This window comes from Pinus tabuliformis, chromosome 6, assembly GCF_031772625.1.
Source record: "Pinus tabuliformis cultivar Carrire ecotype Pingquan chromosome 6, CPIR1, whole genome shotgun sequence".
Lineage (NCBI taxonomy): Eukaryota > Viridiplantae > Streptophyta > Pinopsida > Pinales > Pinaceae > Pinus > Pinus tabuliformis.
The window spans coordinates 580,906,412-580,924,075 of record NC_142292.1 but is presented as its reverse complement, the minus strand read 5'-3'; the positions used below and the strand labels follow the sequence as shown (position 1 = coordinate 580,924,075).

The 17,664-nt window shown below is 33.7% G+C and overlaps 1 protein-coding gene across 2 annotated transcripts in view; it reads right to left on the bottom strand.

The window, feature by feature from the left end:
- Window positions 1-13,785: 13,785 nt before the first annotated feature.
- Window positions 13,786-17,664, bottom strand: part of LOC149259863 (NAD(P)-binding Rossmann-fold superfamily protein) — a 330,444-nt gene continuing 326,565 nt past the window's right edge. For both annotated transcript variants that reach the window (XM_089419258.1, XM_089419250.1), the window contains exons 12-13: window positions 14,526-14,643; window positions 13,786-14,294 (exon numbers count right to left, since the gene is read on the bottom strand). In XM_089419258.1, the coding sequence (XP_089275384.1) occupies window positions 14,554-14,643 (90 nt within the window). In that variant the 3' untranslated portion in view covers window positions 13,786-14,294; window positions 14,526-14,553. The remainder of the gene's footprint in view (window positions 14,295-14,525; window positions 14,644-17,664) is intronic.

The following is a 17,664-nucleotide window of genomic DNA, read 5'->3' as shown; positions in this document are numbered from 1 at the left end:
ACTAATATTGCTATTCAGAGACATATCACCAGGATTCTTGGTTTTCAAACAGACCAATTACCTTCCAAATATCTTGGCATTCCTCTTACAGACAAACCTCTGAGTAAGCAAATTTGGGAGCCTGTTTTAAACAAACTTCAGGACAAAATCAGCAATTGGACTTGTAGGGCTCTTAACTTTGCAGGGCGACTTGTGCTTACTCAAGAGGTATTGCAGGCCATTCTCATTTTCATGTTTGCAGCTATACCAGTTCCTCAAGGCATTAAACAGCAAATAAGAATCATTCAAAGAAACTTTCTGCGGGGCAGAGGGGAAGAAAAAAATAAATGGGTGCTTGTTGCCTGGGACAAGCTCTGCAAGCCAAAAAGCCATGGTGGTTTGAGGCTGCATGATCTGGAAACCCAGAGTCAAGCTTCGGGAGCAAAGCTCTGGTGGAATTGGATCAAGAAGCCAAATGCCCCTTGGGCCAAGCTTTGGACACAAAAGTACGCCAAGCATTGGCAGGAACAGGATCACATTAGAATGACAGGTCAAATCAAAGGCTCACACATATGGAACCTTGCATGGGAGAACAAATGGATTGTTCAACAACGCTGTTTTTAGGAAATTCAAGCAGGGGACAGGGCCCGCTTCTGGGAGGACAGCTAGAAACAAGAACCCATCTTGAACAGGAAAGAACCGGCAGCCCTCAAGAGGGACACAAACAGCAAAGGTCTTTCATTAGTTAAAGATTTCTGGGATCAGGGAAGGGATAAGGAAAAATGGAGGAAATCATAGGATCTAAGTTATAATGAAGAGAGCCCTTTGAAGGCCATGGCAGAGGTTCTTGCCATGGATCTAGAGCAAAGAAGGATTTTGGTTCCTCCTCACTTGACCAATTAATATGGGGAAAAACAACGAAGGAAACTATAACCTCAAAGAGGCCAAATAGGCAATCACAGGATTTAACTTTGGAAATGCAGAGAAAGTATGGCAGGAGTTGTGGCAAACTCCTCATTGGATGAAAATAAAATTATTCATCTGGCTAGTTCATCAAATAAAAATCCTAACTTGGGAAAACCTTCTTAAGAAAGGTTTCATTGGCCCCTCTAAATTTCTCCTCTATGGCTCTCATGAGGAAACGATTGAACACCTTCTAAATCTTTGTTCCTTTTCTGCTAAAATTTGGGATTGGGTGGCCTTAAGCTTCAGATAGGCTGACAGGGACAGGCTTAGTATATCCAACACTTTATCAAAATGGAGGAAGAATTTCTCAGAAAATGAGATCATCAACAAAGCCTAGATGCTTTCACCAGGCTTTGTCATATGGAATATTTGGAAAGAACGCAATATGCGGATCTTCAAAAATAGAGCCAGGGAGCCCTTGCTTATCATCAATCAGATTTCAAAACAGCTCAAGGAAACAGTTAGGAGCATTCTGAGAACAACTCCCTCGAATCCTCCTCTGCCTCATGAGGAACTCATTATTATTAATTTGGGTCTTCAGTCCATCATCCCTCAAGGATTAAAGAAGGATGTGAGAGCAACAAACTCTGGGGACAAGGGTTGGCACCTGCCTCCTCAAGGATTCTTCAAAGTTAATATTGATGGAGCCTCTAAGGGCAATCCTGGGGAAGCTGGCTTCGAGGGTGCCATTAGGGATCCTAAGGGTGACACAAAATTCATTTTCCATGGCCATTTAGAGAAGGGTACCAATAACATGGCTGAACTTTTGGCTTTAGATCAATGTTTGGAGATCCTGGTGGAGACAAATATTCAGAATGTCATCATAGAAGCAGATTCAGAATTGGTTATCAAAGCAGCCAAGAAGATCCAAAATGGTACCTTGCCAGATAAAGTGTCTAAGCACTGGAAGTTGCTGCAGGTTTTTCACCGAATCCAAGCACACTTACAAATCCTCAAAAAGTTAAGATTTGTTCATGTCAGAAGGAAAGCAAACATGTTGGTAGACAGATTGGCCAACGAAGGAGTGGCCAATAAGGCCAGGGACTCCCGACACCCATGGGAGTTGCTTCCTGCTGGAAAGCTTTGAGAGGATTGTGTCACACTAGCAAATACAGATTGGGATGCATGGATGGAAAGTGCTGAACCAAAGGACAGGTGTGAGGATAACATCACCTAATTCGTCTTTCATGGCTCTTAGAGTTGGATGAAGGTTTCGAGTTGGACATTGTTACAGATTGGTTTGCCGAAGTACAGTTGGCTCAATGGGATTGGACGGACAGTGTCCATTTGGTGAAACCACAAACGCAAAACCGTGAGTGGTATATCGCTCGAGGTTCAGATGGTTTATGGTTTAGTGGGAGGAGCACGCGATTCCACTCAGAGGATTACACGTGGCGTCGTGATGAGAGAGGAAACTGCTCTCATCGCGCGGTTAACCTCTGCGCATCTTGGTCGCGCGATATCTCTGTAGGGTGTTGGATTGGGCCACTCCTTTTAACGGCTAAGATTTGTCGGGCGAGTTACTCAAGGCTTTGGACCCAAGGGTCCTCGGTGGGCCCAGCTCTCCGCAAAACCACTTTACTTTTCCTTAAATGGTTATAGCACGGATTTTGTTGGTTTCTGGTTTTGGGTAATTGTTTACTGTGCATGGGTTTTGTACCCGTTTGCTCTTTGGACTCTCCGTTGGGTTGTTGTTAGCGCCTCTTTGACCTGAGGGTTTCGGTCCTAATTGCTTCTTTGCTACCTCTGTTGTCTAGGGCTTTCTATACTTTATGTAATTTATTTTGATTAATAGAAGGTTTGTCTCCTACTTACCGAAAAAAATAAATAAATAATAAATTAAAAAAATTAAAAAATTAAAAAAAAAATAAATATAATGTGGTTTTTATATATTGTATTGAAGTCACTGGATAGGAAACACTTTAGTTATGATGAATGAAGGACTTTACAAAACGAATGAAATTATATGTGATTTTGGAGTTTTTGATACTCTTAGCATTAAAACATTTGTTTTTTGGAAATTTGTATCAATATTTATTTTTTTAAATAATTTTAAGATTTTGAAATTTGCAAATTATTTTTTTAGAACAATATTTCAATACTGAGAAAAAAAAAAAAAAAAAAAAATATATATATATATATATATATATATATTAATTTTATTTTCATAATAATAATAATAATAATTTAATATTAAAATTAAATTTCTTTTGAATTTAATAAATCAAAACTAATAAACATATTAAAGATTATGCAAAAAAAATTGTCATTTCGAAAACCTTATGAAGTGCACCATCAGCAAAAAAATTGTTCTCCTAGACTTGTTCTACATTTTTTTTGACATACACATCCAATCAAATATATTGAAAATATGAAAACATTGAAAAAAAAACCAAAACACCAAAAAAAAAAAAAAAAAAAACAAAACAAAACAAAAAATATGACCAAAAAAATACAATACAAAAATATATATAAAAAAAATAAACATAAAAAATGTTAAAAAGAAAACAAATTAACTTATAAAATATCAAAAAACAAAAAAAAAAAACAAACAAACAATAAAAACATTAAAAAAAAAAATCTAAAATAAATAAATAATATTGATGCGATAAAAAAAAATAATAATAAAATAATAGTAATAATAATTCAAACAAAAAAATTCAAACAAAAAAATATAAAATATACAAAAAAAAGCCTTTAAAAGAAATAATTAAACAAATTGAAAAAAAAAAACAAATTAAAAATTATTTTAAAACACATTAAAAAACTAAAAATAATAATTATGAATATTCAAAATAATAATTAAAAACATTAAATATAATAATTAAAAACCTTGAAAATTAAAAAAAAAACAAAAACAAAAAAAATAGAAATAATGGTAAAAAAATTATATTAAAAAAAAACAAATCAAAATTTATTAAAAAATAATAATTAAAAAAACAAATTCATTTTTAAAAAATCATAATTTATTGTATGTTTTTGTTATTTTTTTAATTTTAATTTTTTTCTAATTATTCAAAAAAAATTATTTTAATTTTTTTTTTAAATTTAAACTTTTTTATTTTAATTATTTAAAAACAAATTATAATTTTTATTTTTTATTTTTTTAGTTATCCTATTATTTTTTAACTTAAAAAAAATATATTGATTTTGATTTTTTTCCTTTAAATTATGTGTTTTTTTTAATTTTTTTTTTTTTTTTTTTTTTTTTATTTCTACATGTTAATTTTTTTATTTTTATTTTTATTTTTTATTTTTTATTTTTTTATATTTGAAATACTTTTGGTAGAAATCACATTAGGAAAGTTTGGTCGACGCGTTTCGAACCAACCAGTGTGGTTCATTTATTTATTTTTATGTTTTATTACTAACATGAAAATCACCAACATTTATAAAAAAATATCCATACTTAATACATTAGAAAATTTAAAGAAAGGTTTATGCTACATCATCACTTTTCCAAAACAAGATGAAAATCACTAACATTTAAAAAAATGTTCATAGATACATAAAAAATATTTAAGTGTCAAAAATCAGCCCTAAAAAAATGTGTTGATGCTGCATCAACACTTTTCAAAATCAACATGAAAATCACTAACATTTTAAAAACAATGTTCATACTTGATACATATGAAAATTTAAAGTGCCAAAAATATGCTACCTCAAAAAAATGGGTACTAGGTAATTTTCTCATTTGATCGGTAACTATGTAATAATATCACAAGTAATCATCAACAAAACAAAATCTTTCTACCTTTTTGATTTTCTAACATGCTATCAAAGCTAAGGGGAAGAAGGAAGAAAAAGGCAGATCAAAGGAAAGTCATTAAAAGAAAAATGATCATATAAAAGAGATAAGTCTACTATCTACAGGAACTATGGCAAACTCAATGAAAGGGGAAAACAAACTAGAAGAAACCTTCAACTACAGGGCCTGCAAAAAGAGGATAGATCTCATTCTCAAAAGGAACAAGGTTTTGAATCTTGTTCAAGGAAAAATAAAGAAGCCTACAAATGAATCAAGTGAAGCAGAGAAAGCAAAGTTCAGAAAAACAAAAATATTGGCTATGAACCCAATAGTGGATGGAGTCAAGGGCAACTTAATTCCATACATATCCAACATAAATTTCGCTCAAAAAATGTATGAGACTCTCTCCACATTGTTCACCATCAAGAACATTGGTCAAATAGCAACCCTCAAGAATGAATTAAGGATTATTAAGATGACAAAAGATGAAATTGTGTAGTCTTACTTTATAAGGATATCTAGAATCAAAGATGAACTCCAATCAGAGATTAACTTTCCTTTGCATTAGGACTCAACATTTGGAAGGATACTCCAACATTTGAACAAATGTGGAATGCATGCAGTCAAGAAGAAGCTCGAATATCGTTAATAAACAACAAGAAGGAGGATGAAAAAGAAAATACCTTTAATGCTTATTATGCTCATCACAAAAAGAAAGGAACATTCAAAAAGTTCAAAGGACCAAAGAAGAAAGTTGACCTATCAAAGATTAAATGTTACAATTGTCACAAGATGGGTTATATTATAAAAGTCATTATCTTGAAAATCCAAAGAATAAGAGAGATAGGGATCAACCAAATGTTACTGATGAAGCTCCACCCAAGAAGAACAAGACTGAAGAATCGGAAGTCAAGGACTTATGCTACTGAGTCCTCTCTCTCACATATCCCTCTTAGTATTCTATTTTAAGTTTTGAATTGTTTTCATTTATGTTTTGATTTCTTGAATTTGTAGGTATAACATGTCTTGTAAGAACATTTTTCTTTTGAATTTTGATAAGTTGTAGGTATCCCTCAAATATTGGATTAAGAGTGAACCTTCACCATTTTATCAAAAGATAAGTATCTTATTCATTGTCTCATCTTTTGTGTTTGATTTCTCTCTCATATCAAAATGTGTTTGTATTGTATGCTAGTAATCTTTTATTTATATTTTCCTTGGCTAGGAAAGCTTATTGAATGCTTAAAGGTTATGGAGGAGACTTCAAAGGGTAGACTTGAACCATGGAAGAAGTTTTGCTGCAAAGAAATCACTTCAAGGATTTGATGTACTACAAGGTTTGTTAAAGAACAACTCAAGGTATGTCTTAGACTATAAGGTTTGTTATAAAGTTCTCTTCATGTAAAAGGTATGATCATTCTTCTTTTTCTGAAATTTGCTTTACATTATTGACATCGCTATGTCTAGGTTTTTGAATCTTAAAGATTCTTGTTAGGGATAATTAATCATTAGATTGAATCTAACCTCGTTATATTATCATTTGATCATTCTTTTGAAACCCTAATCCTTAGGGTTCACTAGAAAAACCTGGTCCTCTTAGGGTTGTTGATCAAGTCTAGAAATTCTAGTCTTTTGAAGTCTAGGGTTTTGATAATATCATGATAAAAGCCTTAGTCCTCTAGGGTTTGTTGTTAATATGAAACCCTAGATCATTAGGGTTTGTTAAATTAGGGTTATAAGTAAAACCCTTGTAATAATTATAGTAGGATCCTAGGAATGAAACCCTAGGTGTATGTTCCTCTATTTAATCGAAACCTAGTCTGGTCAAAATTGTTGTATAACTAAATTTGATATATTGATGTCTGTGTTTACCTAGTATATACATATTATGAAATGCTAATGCATGATTATGAAATCCTATATATATGAAAGTATGCTCATCTAATAGTTGATACACATGTTTTAGTTTGTAAAATCTAGGGTTTATGACAAAACCCGACTAGAGATTGAGGTTCTAGGATATGATGATATTGTTTTCAATTATTTAGCTTTTAATGAAAATTCTAGGGTTTGCAATAAATCCTAGTAGAGTTTGTCGTATAACTCTGAAAGTAATATTGAAGCTTGAGATAAGTGTTATAATGATATTGATATCTTGATTGAGTTGTTTTAAGTCTTGATGATGAAATCTAGGGTTTGTGACAAAACCCTAGCAAGAAGTTAAAGTCTAGTATGTAAAAGGATGTAACCTTTACTGATTTAATGTTCAAGGTTTAACGATTTCGTGCTTCCATTATAGTAACATGATCCCGATATAATTAACTTCATGTTTCTGTATATTTGTATTTGGTTGTACTTGCTATTAAAGTTTTGCAGGTACATGATCTTCAAGATGTTGAAGATGTTCGTGATTGAAGATGTTTATAATAATGAGCATGATGAAAGAAAGCTAAAGAATGATGTTGATCAAGATTACTTTGATGAAGCCTTGAAAAAATAAAATTTCTCCGGTGTTATGAAGTTGTCGATCTCCCCAAGTTGAGGAGCTTGAATAAAAGAAACAGGTATATCTCTCCAGTTGAGTGGGAGGGCATGCTATAACAGTCATGATAAATACCTTGAAAGAATGAAATCAAAGAATGATTGAAAGTACTACAAATCGAGTTGCAAAAGACATAAGAAATACTTAGATTGTATTAGGTGTTGCTAAAGAAGTAAAAGAAGAAAGCTTAAGATAAATTGCATATGGAAAACTTGATGATGAAAGTAGCATCAGAATAATTGAGGACCCTGAAGGTTTGTGTTTACCTGTATATGTATTTGAAATTTTATCACTAATTGGGGTTTGTGTTTGTACAGGTAAATATGTCCACAAGAAGGTTGAACACTTTGGAAGCATGCTTGAACAAATGGATATATTTGGCTTAGTTTATTAGAGAGAGATGAAGCATCTAATGGTGGATGCTTGGGAGGACATTTGGCAAACCTATACCTTTATGTCTAGATCTCGAAGAGGGAGGGTGGCATTGGTCATGGAGCTTCGACCTTGGATACACACCTAGATCCCTGAGTTGATCGTTAGCAAGTAAGCTTGATGGTACCTAGACTGGTTGAAAGCTTGAGTCCATCTTAGCCCCACCTGGATAGAATACCTTGGTCAGGCTTCTAGTCTGCAACACTAAGTGTGCTAGAACTCTCGTAGTTCATTTTGGAGACCTTCCATGTACCTCTATATATATGTAATTATGAATACCTCCCTAGTTAAGTCATGATGTAATGTATTTATCAAAAGAAAGAAAAAGAAATTGACTTATTAAAACATGGGTTTCATGCTTGGGTCAATTGATTATAGGTCAAAGCCTCCATTGTAGGCTTCTAGGGTTAATGTCAAGTGACCTTTTCCATGTCATATTGTAAAAGACCCTTCTTTGGATTTATTTGTCAAGAAAGAAAATTATTGCAATGTAAAATAGGTCTTTTAGGCCTCCACCAAGTCAGCCCTAAACTGGAAAAGTCAGCCTAAACTGAGGGGTAGAAACACCTATATAAAGGTAGCAACCCGGCCTCATTTGTAACACACACTCACAAGTTTGATATGCAACTTCTAGGGCTAGAAGAAGTACGAATTTCAAGGAAAGAAGAGAAAAGGGCCAGTGAAGAAGAAGATCTCTCTTAAGCATAAGAAGTCGAAATTTTCTCTCTCTCTCTCACACACATGTGAAGCTGTTGGAGGGGCCAATAACTGCAAAGTTGAAGCTGGGCCCATATTTTGTAGTTGGGGGTTGAAATTTTGTAGCTGGGAAGTCGAATTTCTGGATTGTTGTTGGGTTGAAGCTACTAAGATAAGAAGAGACTATTAAATCATCTTGGAAGGCAGACTTGGTGGAGGAGGAAGGTATGTTGGTCTAAGGGCCTTGGTCTATCTCATTTTGAATCTACTGAAGGAAGAGTTTATGACTGGGTTTTCCCCTACATAGGGGTTTTAGCCCTAGTTGATTTCCTACTTCTGGAGTTCCTGATCTTCATATTTTTTCTTTGATGATTGCTTCATGAGAAAAAGATAAAAGAAGAACATAAAGAAGTTGATAAGAACATAATAATATCACAATTAATTATCAACACAAGAAAATCTTTCTGCCTTTCCGATTTTCTAACACACCCCACCTCTCAGTTTTTCTAACAAACCTTGATGAAACAATAATTTCCATCATGAAGACAAAACTAGAAGAGGCAAATAGGATAGTAGTTGTGGGAAGTTAGCTAGAAGAAATTTGTGAAAAGCTAGTATTAGAGGTTACTTCTTTGAGAAAGGAACTAGAAAAGGAAAATGTTTAGTTGAATAAAAGCTTGAAATTTGAAAAAAGTAAGGAAATCTTAGATGACGTTCTCAAATGCTAGAGATCTCATTTCATCAAAAAAGGTCTTTCCTATAAAGCAAATCATGAGACTCCCAAGGGAGAACCAAGCATAAAGACATCAAAGAAGGAATGCAAAGAAAAATCTAATAGTTATGCTTATGTGCTCAAAGACTATCAACAATGAAAGCAACAACAAGAAAGGAGATGAAGGCACGCAGACATTTGATGTTTCTCTCAAGATTAGCAAGAATTATTTCGGAAGAGCTTCTTCACAAAGAAGACCTTTCACAACTTGATATCAAATTCTCTTCCTTGGCTATTGCTTTTCATGTAATAATTTTGATAATAAAGCAATAAATTGCAGAGGTTATGAAGAAATGATTATATAAGAGATAGATAATCTTATAAGAATAGTTATATGAACAACAAACCTAGGAATTTCAATTAGAGTGTTGTTATAAATTGCAATTCCTTTTGTCCCCTATTGAATCATGTTGAATGTTATAAATGCAATAACTATTGGTAGAAGGCATGTGACTATAGAAGCAACAAAATAAGGGTTCCTAAGCAAAGCAAGGAAGAAGATATTGCCACACATATAGAAGAATACACAAATATATGTTAAAGGAAGCAAGAAAAACAAGAAGAATGCGGACTTGCACTATATGCTCAAAACAAAGGGAGATAATGCTAAGTTGACAGTGGATGCTCAAAACACATGACAAGAGATTAAAGTAAATTTCTTAATTTGAAAGAAAGAAAAGGAGGCAATGTTACTTTTGGAGATAATGCATCAACAAAGATAATCGGAAAAAGGCACAATTAGTCTTGATGATGGAGAGACTAAAGCTCAAACTGTCATGTATGTTGATGGTTTAAAACACTTGAGTGTTAGTCAAATGTGTGATCAGGGATATGCTCTCACATTTTGTTCTAAAGAATGTGAGGTAAGGAAAGCAGGATCAAGAAGATCAGCGGCAAATGCAGTTAGGACCTCAAGCAACATATATATCCTAGATAAAATTAAATGAGAAAAATGTTGTAATGGGAAATTGGGTGAGAGTTGGTTATGGCATAGAAGGATGGGTCATATCAATTTTCACCATCTAGTAAAACTCATAAAACATAAGCAATGAGAGACATGCCAAAAATATAAAAACCATGTGACAATATTTGCAAGTCATGTTAGCATGGTAAACATACCAAAGTTAACTTAAGGGAAAAAAATAGTACCCCTCAACAAAGCCATTAGAACTTGTTTACACATACCTCTGTGGGCTAGCAAGGACACAAATATTAAAAGTTAAAAGATATTTAATACTTTTGATTAATGACTATGAAAGAATGACATGAGTTACTTTCCTAAAAAGAAATCTAAAGCATTTCAAGTGATTGAGATCAAATAGAGAAGGTGAGCTTACTTCTAATGGATTCAATGAATTTTGTGAAAATCATAGCAATAGAAGACATTTTTCAATAGCAATGACTCCACAGAAAATGGCGTTGTTGAAAGGAAGAACAAAATTGTGCAAGAGACAGAAAAAACAATGCTCAATGAAGTAAATCTACCAAAAAACTTTTGGGAGAAGTAATTAGTGCAATAGTCTACAACCTAAATAGAGTTTAACTCAATGTGAACAACGGTAAGACTCCTTATGATTATGGAAAGGAACACCAGCTACGATCGAATATTTCGAAGTATTTAGAAGCAAGTGCTAGATAACAATAAATGAAGACAATTTATGAAAGTTTCATTCTAGAACAAGGAATCTTACTCTATTATCCATCTAGAAGAGAAGGCTAAAAATGTTATAATAAAAGAGTGTGCACTACAGTACAAAGTATTGATGTAAGAGAAAATGAAGCACTACCTCAAAAAATAAAAGTCACAAGTAAATGAAGATACAGGGAAGATAATTAACAAAGAGCATGAAAAGAAAGAAGAGGAAGAAGAACAAAAATATCAAGAGGAAAGGGAGGAAGAAATTGAACATCAACATCCAAAGACTCCATCTAGAGATTTTTAGAAAAATCACCTAGAAAATACAATCGTTGTAATAAAAATATAAGGGTTCAAATCAAGATGAGATTTCTAATCACACCAAAGCAAGCAAATTTTACTTTGCTATCCAAGTTTCAACCCAAGAAATTTGCACAAGCTAGTGAAAATGAGCATTGGATTAATGTTCTAGAGGAAGAGCTATATCAAAGTGAGAAGAATGAGACATGAGAACTCATGCCTAGACTAAAATCTAAGAATATAACGCCTATAGACTTAGTCTACCCCCATGCATGCACATTTACCCAGTAGTGAACGTAGAGAATTTGACTCTCTAAGCTTTCCATGTAGGATCAAGAAGAGGAGCAAGTATTAGCTTCTAAAGAGGATTTAGCACCAGATCCTCACGCAAGGTTGATAGAGGATATATTTTTGCAGGGGAGGTCTGGAACAAAAAGACAAGGACATCGTGACTTTGAATGGGTTGAAAGGACAACTTCTAAGAAATGTTGAACGGTACTCCAGGGACCAGGGAGAGGAAATTTTTTCTCACCTCATTTAATAGAAGCTTTTGGGAACCAAAAACCTCCCAAATTGGGAGGTATGGTCAAGATTGGATCAATATATTATTTGTCATCCATCCTGATACTTTCAAAGTGGAAAATTTGGTGGAATCGACTTGCAGGGTCATTTTTAACGACAGTCTCAGTTTCAAATATTTCAAGTGAAAAAATTTATGGACCATTTTGAGGCCTTAAATGACCACTTTTTGTGGTCCTAACTATGGACCTAGATTTCATAATCTATACACTAATACCTTTCCAACGGCACAAGAATCGACTCAATTTAAGCTTATGAAAATGTTATACCTCCTAGAAGCTGACCTATCGAATTTGACCACCATGATTCCAAAGGATACCATGTCAATCTCCATTATTCATGGAAAATGGGCTAGCCATTCGGGCACTATGAAAAAAAATTTTAGAAGGATTGAGTTGTAACTCATATAGAGGGTTGAATGGGTCAAATTTAACCCCTAGTTGGCTATCAAGTTATTACTGAGCCACTAGAAAGAAAAGGGATTACATTCTGTTCAAGTGCATTTTGTTCCATAGATGAGCAGAGTGACAAAGAGTGGATAGAGAGAGCAAACAAAGAGGGGTTTTGTTCCGTAGCAACCCATGGGACATAGGTCTCACTCCTTGTATCCATTTCCATTCAAAGAGAGAGAAAGCAAAGCAACCCCATTTTCCAGTTGGGTTTTCTACCAAAAGGTCTGCCTAGATCATATCTCGTGTTATTATGGTTGAGTGATTGTGTTTTAGTATGTTCTCTATTTCCTACATTTTATATTGTTGCATGCATGAAAACAATGACTTAATAAATCTAGAAGGCTAAGGAAGATAACCTTCATAGTATAGATTTCATATTTTGAGTGGTGTGACTAGTTGTCTAGTGAAATATCCACGACAATTTATAGATTAGTTAGTGAATTCATAGTGACCAACCTCCAAACTTCCACAAAACTAGCATTCAATCTGGGGACTTAAACTAAAGGTGTTAAATTGTGTGGTAACAAAGGGTGTGGGAGAATGGAGACTACAAAATGTTTCATGGCCATATCAAATTCCATCAAATTCTTGAACTATCATTTTAAGGCTGCAAGGCCATTTTGAGTAGATTTGTCAATGTTTAAAGGTTTGAGAAACATACCCAATGGAAAAAAATCCATGTTTCCGCCCCTAAAAAAGGTGACAAAGAAAACATACGCATTCCCAAAATTACATATTCAAGTCCCATCTTTGCATGTTTAAGTGCAATCCTCGTATATTTAGTTAAAAACGTTATTTATGACGAAAAATCCTTGGAAATGTTGAATATTTATGTGCCCGCGTGCATTGTAACTTTTGTTTCCCCATTACATCATATCCAACACTTCTGGAAACCCAAAAATATTTCAAGGTCGTATCAGATTCTAGAATTATCATTCTAAGGCTGCAAGGTCGTTTCGAGCATATTTGCCAATGTTTTAAGGTTTACGAAACAAAACCAATGGGAAAAGCTCATGTTTGGTCCCTCAAAAATGACAAACAAAACATATCCATTCCTAAATATACACATACCAGTCCCATATTTGCATGTTTAAGAGCACTCCTCATATGTTTAGTTAAAAGCATCATTTATGATTAGCAATCCCTGGTAATGCTGAATTTTTTTGGTTTGTATATATATATATATATATATATATATGTTGTTTCCTGTTTCCCCATTACATCATATCCAACACTCCTGGAAATTTGCTGATCTGAACAGATAGGGTTATGAAATCAAGATAATCAATAGAATGCAGATCCGAGAGAATCCTCGACAAAAATGCTGTCAGATTTGCAAAATGAAGACACATATATATGCGCTCTAGTTTTGTCGAGGCAACTATATAAGTACAGCCACACCAGCATAGAAATGAAGGAATTTTTGCTGAGGAAGTACAGGACAGACTGCAATCTATATCATCTTGAAACAAGCAGAGTCCTTGCAATTAAACTCCAAAAAAACAAACTGCAATATTGTGGAAGTAATAAGAGAAATGCACTTCTGTATGTCCCCCACCAAATTCTCTTTGGAAAAAGAAAATTCGTTTCTACATGGCATGTTAACGATAACACTGAGTGTGGTACACACTGTGCTTATAGAAAAATGCATATAAAACTAGCAGAGACATAAAATAGAGTACATTTGATCCTATAATAACGAATCCATACTAGTGGTTTCAAAGATAAATTCAATGAGTGAAAATCAGTTATGCCATCCTCTCAAATGCCCATACAAATACATACAAAAAAAATTCTTGTTCAGATTCTCCCTCGAGAAAAATGAAACTGAGATCTTGCAAGTTCCCAATAAGCACCAACACATGCCTAGGACATGTATTTTGAACTTATTTATTATACTGTATTGTTCGAATTTGTAAAAATGTTCCAATGAAAACAGCTCAAAACCACCATAAAAGTGTTGTGATGGCATTCAGCCATTCTCTTCATACTTGCCCTCATGTTGGCTACGATTGGCATCAAACAAGCAACTTCCCCTTCAGAATTCTTCATCAGATTTCATTCAAAACATAATTTGCATGACACAAGATTTCAGTAAAAACCAATAACGATTCCTTCAACTATTCTTGCCAGTCGGGATCTCATTCTGCCATTATTCCAGACCTTGCTCTTTTACAAAATGAATTTGTACCCTGAAAATCAGAGAATGGAACTGCTGAGATTACAAGGCCCTCAATATGAGTTTCTAAAGGAAGAGCCACATCCAACATTAACATTATATTTATTCAAGCAGAGTGGACATCAAATCTTGAAAAATATTCAACGTTGGCAATTGTAATGTTGGAACAAATAAAATTAAGTTAAAATATAAAATGTAACATGACCCAGAGGTGGTGTAACTCTTTAAGAACTTTGGACCATACCTTATTCCATTCCATACATACAGACATATCAGACATGCTTTTTACTTCGGCCAAAAAGCAAGTCCAGACCATACGTATTGCCACCTTTTTTCGCAGCCTCTAAGCGCCTGGGACCAATCTGAACACACATTGCTAAGTCCATGTCAAAAACTTTAAATCTTAGTACAACATGCAGTTCTCAAATTTTAAACCTTTCTAACATGCAATAGAAACAATATGGATTACTCCGTTGCCATCCAAACCATAGCTTTATCAAAATTACTTAATGATGTTGTGGCACTATAGAAGTTGCGTAAGAGTAAAAAGGATAAGAATCCATGCTAACCAAATTCATTATAACAGTTCAAAGACAGAAAAATAGCTTGAGATTTCAGCTAGATGAAAAGAAAATTGCTACAGGCTTAAGTATCCACATTACCCATAACCAGCTTTGAAATATTTGACAAACTGCCTTCGGATGTAACACCCAGGGTACTGTTGACAAATATCAAACACCTATGTTTATAAATGAAATATTCTTTAGATCATGTGCTCATAGTATGAATTGGCAGGGTTATAGTTAGGGCAAATGGAAATCGTGAACAAAATATGCAATCCAAAAAACCATACTAGATGATGCAAAAACCACTCAACGTGTACGGATAATCTTGCAAATGTTGGCTAAACAATAACTGCACCAAAAGATTTGTCAATCAGGATACAAGATTTGGGGTGCAAGCCTCCAGGTTGAGGTGATAGCATCCTCCCACACTCTCCTACTAAAATCACCAGCAGTTTCAGTGTCATACCTTGTGGGCACTCTTTGACTTGTATTTGTTATCTATGTGATCTGCATTTTAAAAACTGGAATCGAGTTTTGAACCAGGCCACCTATCTAACCAGGATTCTAACCAGAACTGGTTTGAGCCAGATTCAGTGAACTGGACTTGAAAAAAACACATAAAATAATTTAATTTTTAATGAAAAAAATTATGTGTAAGATTCCCAACCATTAGAGATAAAATATGCAAAGTTTGGCCATCTATATACCATGTAAGGGTGAAACATTAGAGAAATTTTTAGGTCAAAAATGGGCCTCAAAACAAAAAAGTACAAAAAAATCAATTTTATAAGAACCAATAGGATTCAATATGATGATGTCAACCATGGAGGATGATTCACCATTTTTGGAGTAAAAAGGTAAAAAAAAAACTACTTTTTCGAATTATCTACCTACAATTTTACTCAAATTTCGAGCAGGAGCACTCATTGGATGCTTTGCTAGTTTTTCTGCTAGTTTGGATGAGTATTCAGATAGTTTAGCTTTGGATGAGAGGAGCACCATGAGTCCAGTCCGATGGTGAATTTTGTCATGGAGCAAGTTGTGTACATCTGCAAAGCATTGCCATTTGTATTCTTTTACAAGTGGCAAGCTCTTCATCAGCAGAAAAAAATTGGAGTGCCTATGATTTTATTTATCTAGTGAAGCACAACGGGTTGAGTTGGCAAAAAGTTGAGGATCTTGTTATTGTACATTCCAACCTTTGCCTCACATCTCATAAGGTTCCAAAGTATAGTAGTGGACCTTGTCAAGAATGGGATGTAGATCTTGAATGTCCTGACATGGACATCTCTCTTGTTGCGTTGAATATTTGATGAACCTAGAAGTGGAATTGGAATTACTTCTACAAATCCACATTACATTGTTGAACATGACTCTTCTTCTATTTTCCATGATGAAAATGACAAAGAGGATGATAACTATTAGCCATGGCCCTTTAGGATTTACTAGCTTCTACGTTCATTGTTCATAGTTCATACATGCAACATTGTGGTCCAAGGCTCATACATAGAGGCTACTTTTGGATATATAGCCTCATTCATGAACAATAAAGGTTGCTTTGGAGTTTATTGTTTGCATTATGTTATTTGTATAATGTATCACCTGACCAATTTATTTTATGCTTCTCATTTAAAAGTTCTAATTTCTTGGACACTGGCACACACTCATTTATTCTTGAACCTTGAACCTATATTTGTATTCTAAATTATAATGTTAAAAAGCAAAACTTCAATGATTTCTAAATTTCTCATGTATATATCATGTTTCCCCGTTTCCTAATATTTTGGGGTCACTTTTCCAGTGCATTCTCGTTTCGGTTACGTGTTCTCCTTTCCCCATATTGTGCAACATATATTTGGACAGATAGCTCAACCAATATAGTTAATCCTCTGGGTTTACAAAATAAAACCCAAGTGGTTTGCACATACAATGCTTAAAAAGTATTGTTTACTTCTCTAATTTGTTCAAGGTCATTTCCTGCACAAAAAATGCCAGAAACAACATGTTTCCCAATGTAAAAACAAATTAAATAGATATATTAAGGTCGTCAAAGGGAATGGATGCACACATGACTTTTTTTGTGTAAATAAACCATAAGATAGCTAAAAGCCATAAATTTTCCCAAAAAGGGGGAAAAAGGATATTTTTGGAGTTAGTGTGACATTTCTACATTTCCCAAAAATTTTAAAACTGTCATTCTGAAACCAAAACCATTTACCCATTTCGGGTGACTATGCTTTAAACCCATAAGGATTCTCTAGATACTCTATATATCAATGTTACAATTATTGTTATCGACAACGTATCATCAGGCAATTGACATTTAAATTATTTGCAATATCGAAGAAAAAATTCTAAATTATCAAAAAATATTGGGAAACTTAAAAATATACAAACAAACAAAAAATCATTTTTTCAATTCTTTTAACTTCTGAAGCAACATCAACACCAAACAAACACATTGTCACATAAATACCAAAATAACATTGCAAAATAAGAAGTATCAAATGTCAAGTGGTACATTAGACATTGACACTAAAATATGATATCTATCCTAATAAGTCCTAATAGGATAATAAAAAACCACATCAAAATAAAAATAAATGTATTTCATGAGATGATAATCATCCAGCATTAAGATACTACAAGGCTAATCATGTTTCACTAAGATATCAACAATTCACTCTACCCATTTTACCAAAAAGGTCACCATTGGCATCCTTACTTTAGAACAATAGGTGGATGTGTTGACTTCTGTAACTATAATCGGCCTTCATAATGTATATTTTATGTATTTGTAAGCATGTTAATTCACAC